The 9,549-nt window shown below is 46.4% G+C and overlaps 1 protein-coding gene across 5 annotated transcripts in view; it reads left to right on the top strand.

Annotated features, from left to right (window-relative positions):
• The window catches only part of phldb3 (pleckstrin homology-like domain, family B, member 3), a 14,858-nt gene extending 7,563 nt beyond the window's left edge, over positions 1 to 7,295 (top strand). For 2 of the 5 annotated variants that reach the window (XM_019865343.1, XM_019865338.1), the window contains 8 exons: positions 417 to 527; positions 1,891 to 1,978; positions 2,731 to 2,875; positions 3,896 to 3,977; positions 4,070 to 4,213; positions 4,946 to 5,150; positions 5,239 to 5,324; positions 6,281 to 7,295. In XM_019865343.1, the coding sequence (XP_019720902.1) occupies positions 417 to 527; positions 1,891 to 1,978; positions 2,731 to 2,875; positions 3,896 to 3,977; positions 4,070 to 4,213; positions 4,946 to 5,150; positions 5,239 to 5,324; positions 6,281 to 6,415 (996 nt within the window). In that variant the 3' untranslated portion in view covers positions 6,416 to 7,295. Of the gene's footprint in view, positions 1 to 416; positions 528 to 1,890; positions 1,979 to 2,730; positions 2,876 to 3,886; positions 3,978 to 4,069; positions 4,214 to 4,945; positions 5,151 to 5,238; positions 5,325 to 6,280 lie in introns of all 5 variants that reach the window. The other 3 variants (XM_019865342.1, XM_019865340.1, XM_019865339.1) reach the window with 3 other exon arrangements.
• Positions 7,296 to 9,549: the final 2,254 nt, after the last annotated feature.

Below are 9,549 nucleotides of genomic sequence, written 5' to 3'. Positions count from 1 at the left end.
TATATATATATATATATATATATATATATATATATTTTTTTTTTATGTATCCCTGAGTTAAACCGCAACTTTGAAACCCAAACGTGAAACATGACTTCCGATCTTGAAATCCTAAAGGAGGCTTCGCTCGCTCAGCGCAGTTTAAAACCATAAAAGTCGTCTTGAAAGCTGGATTTCAAAGCCGTCCCAAAACCTTAACGCTCTCATGCTAAAGCCGTCTTCAAACCTTCATTTGAAAGGGTCACTTTTCTTGGAACCGTACTCGGAAGTCATGAGAAAGAAGCCAATCACGCTTCATAGTTTTCAAAATGAGTTCACACACACACACACACACACCTGATTGGCACGCAGGTAGCTAAAGAAGTTGACCACCGCCACGAGGAGAACTCTGATCTATTTCCCCCCCTCCCAAAAAGGAGCGAGTTGAGCTGCTGGAGACGCAGCTGAGAGACATGGAGGGTGAGAAGGAGCGAGAGCTGGAAGCCTTAACCAGGCAGAAGAACGACCTCCTGCGCTCCGCTCACACGGTCAGCACTCTCAGCGTTCACGCACGTTTTGCTCAAAATCATCCGCCGGTCAGCGTGTGACCCCCCCCCCGGTCAGTTGGGTTTCAAATCGAACTGGCACTCGCCGACGAGACGGAAGCCAATACCCGGGCCTTTCCTCCACAACGTGCAAATGTCAGAAAGAAAGGAGTCCTCTGAAGATTCTCGGCACGTGCTTGCGGTTCCTTTTGGTCAGTTGTTCTCTTTTATTGGTGGTTGGATTTTGTCATCGAGTGCGGGGAGAAGGCTTGGATGTTGTTGGCCCATCATTTGTTCAGGAGACGTAAAAAGTCGCGCTTAAGACGCACGTGCATTTCTTTGCTCCGATTTGCTTTTATTTGAGCAGAAGGCGAAGTGATGAGGCCAAAACGTTTGTGTGTGCCAAATGTGACGGCGTTTCTTTTCGCACCAATGTGTGTGTTGCTTTTGCTTGTTCGAGGCTACGTGGCAAGGGCGCCTAAAAAAGAAAGAAATAAAATAATATCAGTTTGGGGGGGGGCATCACATTTATCTCATCATCAACAGCAAACTTGAATCCGAGACGGCTTTATTTTTGACACGGATTTCAAAAACGCCTTTTGATCATCATCAACAGCAAACTTGAATCCGAGACGGCTTTCAAAAACGTCTTGTTTTTTTTCCGTGTATGTCGGGGTTTTGAGCGATGCTCATTTTTTGTGATTCAGGTTGACCGATGAAAACTTGCGCAATAGGCATCGTCATTGATGGTTCAAAAAGAAATTGCGCTGAACCGAACCCTTCATTCCTAAATACGAGCAAAGGTTTGACGAGATGACGGGACATTATTTTCTCGTTCTATTCTGAAATCCGAATGCGCGAGAGAAGAAATGGAGGGCGGACAAGAACAATCATCTGAAAAAGTTGACTTGCCTCTCCGATGACAAAACGTGACGACAGCTTTGTCGAGCAGTGTTCTTTTTTTTCCAAATCCTTCAGCCCCAGCGACGCGTGCGTCTCTCTCTCGTCAAGCAAATGCTCTCCGTTTGTTTTGGCGCAAGCTTTCGAGAGGAATGCACAGGAGCCACGATGCAATTTTGGACTCTGACTAACTCCTTTCAGATGACGGCAACTCGCGACATTCAATCGCTTTTCGCGAGTCACGCTGAAAGTCACCCGCAGCCTCCGTCTGCTTGGCTTCGGAGCCTCGCGTATTTGCCTCCGTGTTCTGCGTTGACATCTGCGCGTGGGTGTGACTGTGCGTGGGAACGATTCTTTGTCTGCGTGTGTTGGAAGAAGCCTCGGGGATCTCAACTAAATTTGACATCCAGTCACAATCGCAGACGTAACTCCAGATTGTTTTCGCTTTGCTATTTTGCGCGTGAAGGAGCTGCGCAAGGACTCCGGCACTCTTCCCCGGCGACGGAGTTGGCACCGCAGCGGCAGAACCAAGGACAGGCCCGCGTCGGCCCAAGGTGAGCGCCGGCCTCCTCGCCCGAGGCCTCCTTTGCTTTGACCGTTTGTTCCCATTTGTGCCGTCGCAACTGGGAGGCGTGTCTGCGCGGGGGAAAAAAAAGTTGACAGATTGATGGCGTGAAGCCGGATTGACCTGCACGGACCGGACGATCCGGTTCGGGGCCCGCATTTTCCTCTTGGGCGCGTTATGTAGACGAGAGGAATGACACACGGCTTTCAATCAAGGACTCCAATTGTGCACCCGAATCTCAATTCCATGCCTCACTGACAGACATTTGGGGAGGGGGGATTAGGATCCATAATGTGTACAACCTTTCATATTGGTAAAAGAGCTGACCAAATCTGGACATCCTCTTGTTTTTTTGTTTTTTTTTTGGGAGGATGGATTTTTGTCTCGAAAAAGAGCTTTGTTGTCGAACCAGAAGCCCGCATTTCCATCATTGCAATTGTTTGTTTCCGTCCTGTTTTTTTGAGGGAACAACTCCAAAAACGTGGACACGCTTTTCATTGGGAACTTTCCTCGGCGAGCCGCGTTTTGATCTTTTTTGTCACAACCAAAAGAGACGCCTCGTTGTTTTCGGTGGATGAGGAAAAAATGACATGCCTTGCGTTTGATAACTCCATCAAAGAATTCTTTGCTATGCAACGCAAAGCGCGTATGTCCAAACGCGGCTCCTTTGGTTCGGCGTCCTCACACGGCTCAAACGTCTCCCGTAAAGTTGCTCACGTCTCGGTCTTGCTCCTCCGGCAGGCCTGGAGCGGGCCCTGGCGGGCGGCGGCCGACCCCGGGAGGCGCCGGGGCGCCCCTCTCCGCCGCACGGACTCCACGACGGGCGCGCCGATGGCCGCCGGCGCCTCGCCCCTCGCGACGGCGCGGAAAGCTCTCGCGCCGCCAGGTCAGCTTTGCGCTAAGCCCGGTGTCGTGGCAACCGGAGCTTTGGACCGGTAAAACAAACTGAAATGACCGGAACGGGCGAAACGCGGCCATTTCAACTTTTATCGCTGGAGTCCAACAAATCGGATTGATCTCCAGTTGAAATTGCATTTGTTTGTTTGACAAGTCCCGAGTTGATCCGGGTCCAAATCAATGTCCAACTTGCTCAAAATGCAGTGAGGCTTGAATCATTTTGAAGACCACCGCATCTGTTTGTGATATGTTGTTCAAGTTTAGCGACGACGGGACTCAATATCCAGGACCGCTTAGTTCAACTTTGAAGGCCCCCCCCGGAAATGGCCCATGGCCACCTCCGAAAAAAAATGGCAGACGGGAAGTGTGTTTTTTTTTTTTTCAGGCCTTCTTTTGTGGGTCTGCTCGTGATAGATCTCCGCCAAATTCCCTGCCGCTCAACGACACTGTCGTCAGGGCCTGAACTCCGTTCCGAGGAGTCGTGCCCGCGCTACACTTTCAGACTTTTCACTTTTTGTTTTCGTCAAACTTTGCCACACGGGCAATGACGAAAAGGCCAATATTTTGCGTCGCGCATCCGTCGAACGTCATTACCGCCAACTTGGCAGGACGATCCCTCAAGGCAATTCACCAGTAGGCGGCTTGCGAAAAGCTCCTAAAAATGCCCACGACCGGTCAAGATGGCAGACTTGCCCCCGTGTCTTTTGGGACATGGCTTCTTCAGACTTTTTTCAGGCCCTGCTCGTGATCAATTTGCTGAGCACATCTCATGACGCCACGTGAAACTGTCTTTAATGAAGGACCGTGCCCCCCGCCCCTCAAAAAGTTTGAAGGGGGAGTTCTGTCCTGTCTTGCTCAAGGACACTTTGACATGGTCGCAATGGCCCGGGCTCCAACTGAGCCGAAAATGTCCGTTTGAAATCAAAATGGCAGATTTCCTGTGATTTTTATTTTAGCCCCGCCCCCCCAACCACGGATTCTTTCTCAATACGCCTTTTTACTCCGGCAGTCCGTGTCTGATGAATCTGGCGGTGATGGAGCGCAAGTTGCGGGAAGCCACAGCGGAACGGGAGAGGCTGCTTCGAGAGAGAGTGAGTGGAGCACAAAGGCTCCGACTTGCGCATCAGATGCCGCACGTGCCATTATTTTGGATGATGGGCTGTTTTATTTTTATGGGGGGAAGCAGGAAGAGCGGCAACGAGCGTCGTTGAAGGAGAGAAGGCAGCGGGAGCTCAACTGGCCCGGGTCAGAAGCAGCAGAAGCAGAGCGTCCGCACAGGCCGCAGCCACAAGAGAACCCGAGCAGGTCCCTGCTCAACCCTCCTGAGGTCAGTAAGCCCTTAGAACACCGGTGGCAAACTCAAGGCCCGGGGGCCCGATCTGGCCCGCCGCATCATTTTATGAGGCCCGCAAAAACATAAAACATGGCAACTTCCAAGATCCTTTCTAAAATGGCTCCCAAAACTTTTAATTCTCGGATGTAAAAAATAGGAGATATATTCCAAGCATTTTCTTGTGAGCAAACCCCTCATGATAGGAACTTCAACAATCGTTAAATCGACAGTTATCCTTGACTTCTTTTTTTATGGTTTCAGTCATAACGGCCCTCCGTGCGAAACGGTCACTAAAATGTGGCCCGGGCCAAAAATGAGTTTGACACCCGTGCCTTCGAAGGTCATTGGAAATAAGATGTACAACGGAAAGCATGGAGCTCCGCATTTTGGCATTTTTTTTGTCCTTTAATGAATCGTTTCTGTTAGGACTAAAACAATTTGAGATACGTGCTTGAACTTCATGACAGTATAAAACAATTTATTGACCACTATCTGAAAGGCATGCATCTCCAGATGTTTTATTTTGCAAAAAAAAAAAAAAAAAAGTGGGGGAGGGGTTGATAAGAAGGGCAAATAAATAAATAAGGATCTGTGTTTTTTCCAATGATTTATATACTGTATATAATTCCCCATACCATACTATATGATTTGTACCTGACTGGTAAATAGCCCAGTTAATAGTAAGGGTGGTTGGTCTATTTAGTGTGTATTCTACGTGTACGTCAGCGGCTGCCCCTGTCCCTGTCCCCGGACTTCGACCTGCGCGCCCACGTGGAGTCTCTGGGTCACGGGGTGTCAGCTTGCACGGACCTGCGCCTGTCGTCGCGGCGCTGCGCCGGCTTCCTGACCAAGCGAGGCGGCCGCGTTAAGACCTGGAAGAAGAGGTGGTTCCTCTTCGACGTCGACCACCGAAGGCTGGCCTACTACGCAGGTCGCGTCGCTCTCCCCGAGGGCCCGGATCATAACTTGCTTGCGCGGCTAAAAATCATCTTCAATGCGTTTCTTCCGCTTTTGTTCAGATTGTGACGAGAGGAAGCTGAAGGGCGTCATCTACTTCCAGGCCGTAGAAGAGGTTTATTATGACCACCTGCGCACAGCCGCTTCCGTGAGTTGCCACGCGACACGCGTGAATCAAGACACATTTCAGAAACAAACGTCAACTTTTGAATCCCAGGAACTTGACGATGGTGGTGCCAAATAAGGCCACCGCTCGGTGACACCTTGAGCTAAAGAGAAGCAAACTGCTAAAGTTACACCAGGAAGGTTGTCTATTTTCTCGTCTAGTCTTGTTTTTTTTCCCCCAAAATCCAAATCGGATCAGTATAAATCTACTTTAATAGCGAGTTAAATGATGAAATAATTAGTGAAATACAGAAACGAAATATTCTCAAGTTTTACCAACGTATTGAAATAAGTCATACAAATGTCCATTTACCTACTTGAAAAAAATACAAAACAGATAATACTTAGATGAGTAGCGCTCATTCGGTTAGGGTTGTTTTTTTTTCCTGACAAAATTAAATGACTCTAAAAGAAATGAAATTGCAACTTTAAAATATGTATCCATGCATTGAAGGTTGATATTACCGATTAGGTCAGGGGTGGGCAAACTTTTTGGCTCGGGGGCCGCATTGACTTTTAAAATTTGACAGATGGGCTGAGTCAGCACAAGATACGGTACATATAAAAAAAAACTGCATTTGTTGACAGTCCCTATCAAACAAACATAAATAGATGTGTGTGTGTGTGTGTGATATACATTATGTATATGTAGTATTAAATTGGTTTTTGGGGGGATGAAATTAATCACATTATAACTTATGTTTTACATGTGCAACTTACTGAGATTTTTTTTGGGGGGGGTATGTATTTAGATGAATACAATCGCCTTTTGATCTGACATATTTAATCATTAGGATGTCAGCACATGATAATTGATCTAGCGGTATACATGCATCTAATGGCAATGATCTAAATAGAATAAAATAGAAGCCCTTTGTAAAAACCTTTCTGCATCCAGGTTTTTCCTAATATTTGCTCGCCATCTCACCTGTTGCCCAGTCGCCTCGGCCCAGCCTGACGTTCTGCGTCAAGACGTATGACCGCCTCTTCTTCCTGGTGGCGTCCGATCCGGTCGCCATGAGAATCTGGATGGACGTCATCGTCACAGCGACCGACGAGCATAGCCGCTATTGACCTTGATGGCTATTGACCTTGATGGCTGAGGCTAACTCAAGAAGAAGCAGCAGCAGCAGCAGCAGCAGGTGTTACTTTAGAAAGGAGGGAGGACTGTGATCAGTCTGTTACTTGGTGCTTTGTCTCCCCCTACACACCTCCGCCGGGCGTTACAGCTCTACGGGACCAATAAATATATGAACTCGCAATCAAAATTGGGTTGATTGAAGTCCAATTTATACTCTGTGTGTGTGTGTGTACAGGACGTTTTTGCAAGATTAATTTATTCTGTGGACGTTTGCCTGGGTTTGGAAAAACATAGTCATACACTGTTCTCAATGCACTATTAAATATGTCAAGAAAAAAATGTTGCCTTAGGTCTTTTTTGTATACATTCGCGATAGTTATCAGATTTCTGGACCGCAGTAGTTTGAAAGATATGAATGGAATGGAAGTAGCAACATGTCAAACATCATTCAGTGTCAGCACAAAACAAAGAAAATGTCAGGAAAAGCCTGCTAGAAGAGCTGAACTTGATACGGGATCAGATGGTGCTCGTTATTTTGGCTAATTTCTCTATTCATAGATCAAAATATATGCATAAGAAACCAGGTTCTGTTGAATTTTTTTGTTTATATACTTATTTTTCTACATTGTATGAAATGAAAAGTGAAAACACATTTGCCAACATATATCATTTAAGATGGTTTATGCGACATATTCTTTTTATTGATTTAATTTGATTTAAAATGCACTTTGTGTAAACACCCTGGTGTGTTTTGAGAAGTTTTATGCATTTCTGTGTATGAATTTTCGATGTGTTTTGTATACGTTGTCTCTCAATAGTTTTCTCTACTTTGTGAATTGAATTATTCAAAGAGAAACAAACATAAAAAAGAAATCGCCTTACAATGTAAAATAATTGATTCTTGGCTGTCGTTTGTTCCGTTTACACGCGAAGAGTCAGAAAGCAAATGAGTGTACTTCGTCATCGACTTTGTATTGGATGAGTGAGTTCGTCACGTCACCCGAGACTCCGAGGGGTCGTTGTTGTAGCCCTCCCTTCAGGTTGTTCGGTCGGTGACGTCCTCGAGGAAAACGACGAGGGAACGAAATGAGATCCCCGCGCTTCTGCACGACGGTGGTCGTCAGGTCTTGCGTAGTTATGGAAAAGAATGTTTTTGGGCGCTTTGAGGTCATCGAATCTCTCCTGCCCGTGATGGCGAACGTAAGTATCGTTTGTCTGCTTTTTTGATGTCATCGTTTTTAATGTAATCGTTGTAATGCTTTTTCACTGGTTCAGTCTGCATGTAGATGCTTCAGGGGGTCTTCCGTTCGATGCTGTGATACGGCATGGCGGTGAAACGAGCGTAATTTGCTGGAAACCTGGTTGTGAGATCCAAAATGGCGGACAGTGCGCCACTGTGCGGTGACGCTGCTGCCATTTCGGCTTTTTTTTTTTTTTACTACTCGCAATGCTTCTTGCCTTCTTAACTGCGTCTCGATCGGTTTATGATCGCCAATCATTGTTGTTGCTTCAACAACACGTCGGAGATTCGGCCGCGTTTTGGCGAGGGGGTGGTGAAAAGACTTTACTCCGTTCTTGGCTAACATAGCGGCTAATCTCTTCGTGTTCGCTTGCCGCCTTAGCGGAAGCGCCGCCGCCGCGGCAAACGTAGCGGTTAGCTAAAACGGGATCTGAGACACACGTCGACCGCTGCTCGTTCCCCAATGCACGGAATTACTCCGTTGTGGCGCGCCATCGACCCTGTCGCCTCATGCTCGCATACCTGTCAACTTTTCGGAGCGCCAACCTGTATAAACAACCGAAAAAGTCATTATAAAGAGCAAAAAATCCTTATAACATACCAAAGCATTTTATATGTCAAAATAACGGCAGAAAAAAACCCCACGAAATATGAATGATATATTTGTTTCCTTGTAGAACTTGCTTGTACACTATCGAAGTATGCAATGAATACTCTGCTGTTTTCAACTAGGAACCAGTGATTTACTGGAAAGTTACTGGAAATGAAAGCATTCGAGAAGACTATTGCGAACTGTTGCCATTCTCTGCAGTTACAACAGGGTCCATTGTCACGAACCACAATGTCTGGTATCCCATGTCTTGCGAAGAAGGATTTCACATGTGTTATGACCTTGGTTGCAGTTGTGCTTGTGAGCAAGGCGATTTTGGGATAGTTGGAATAATCGTCAATGACCAGCAAATAATCTTTTCCATTGCAATGAAACAAGTCTGTTTCAACTTTCTCCCAGGGAGCGGTGGGAAGATCTGGAATCAGCATAGGTTCCCTTGCTTGCTTGCACTGATACTTTTGACATGTTTCACATTTTGCAATCCTATTTTCAATTTCCTTGTTGATGCCTGGCCAGTATACGGTTTCCCTGGCCCTTCTCTTGCATTTCTCGACTCCTAAATGTCCTTCATGATGCATCCCTTGCAGTATGTCTGTTCTCATACTGTGCGGAATGACAATCCTTTTTGTCTGTCAGTAATAGTCCATTTGTAACACCGAGCTCTGACCTGATGTGGTAATACTTTGTTCATGATCCTCTCGGCCAGCCTTCTCTCATATGTGTCATGACCGTCTGCATTTCTGTGTCTTTCATGGTTTCCTCCCTTATTTGTTTCGATTTTGAATCTGAGACCGGCAGGGACACCACAATGAGGTAGGCATGAACCTCGACTTCACTTTCAGTGGAGCTAGTGTGGCGTAGCTCTTGATAGCGCATCTGCTAACACGAGATGTTTGCCTGGTGTGTAAATGAATTCAAAATCATACCTCTGCATTTGCATGATGAGGCGCTGGATTATTGGCGACGTCTCGCTTAAATTCTTCTTGACGATGGATATTAATGGGCGATGATCTGTCTCAACTGTGAATGTTGGAAGGCCATACACATAACAATGGAAAATGTCCAGTCCGCAAGCCAATCCCAAACATTCTCTCAATTTGTGCGTACTTTGTTTCAGTTCTTGTCATGGATCGAGAAGCATAAGCTACAGGTTTCCAATTTTCACCTTCTGCTTGTAGTAAGACAGCTCCAAGACCGTCTTTGGACGCATCTGTCGAGATTTTCAGTCTTTTTGTAGAAACGTAGTACGCCAAAACTGGCGCAGTCGTGAGCGTAGT

This window comes from Hippocampus comes, unplaced genomic scaffold, assembly GCF_001891065.2.
Source record: "Hippocampus comes isolate QL1 unplaced genomic scaffold, H_comes_QL1_v1.1 scaffold444, whole genome shotgun sequence".
NCBI lineage: Eukaryota > Metazoa > Chordata > Actinopteri > Syngnathiformes > Syngnathidae > Hippocampus > Hippocampus comes.
This window is presented reverse-complemented; position numbering and strand designations above follow the sequence as displayed.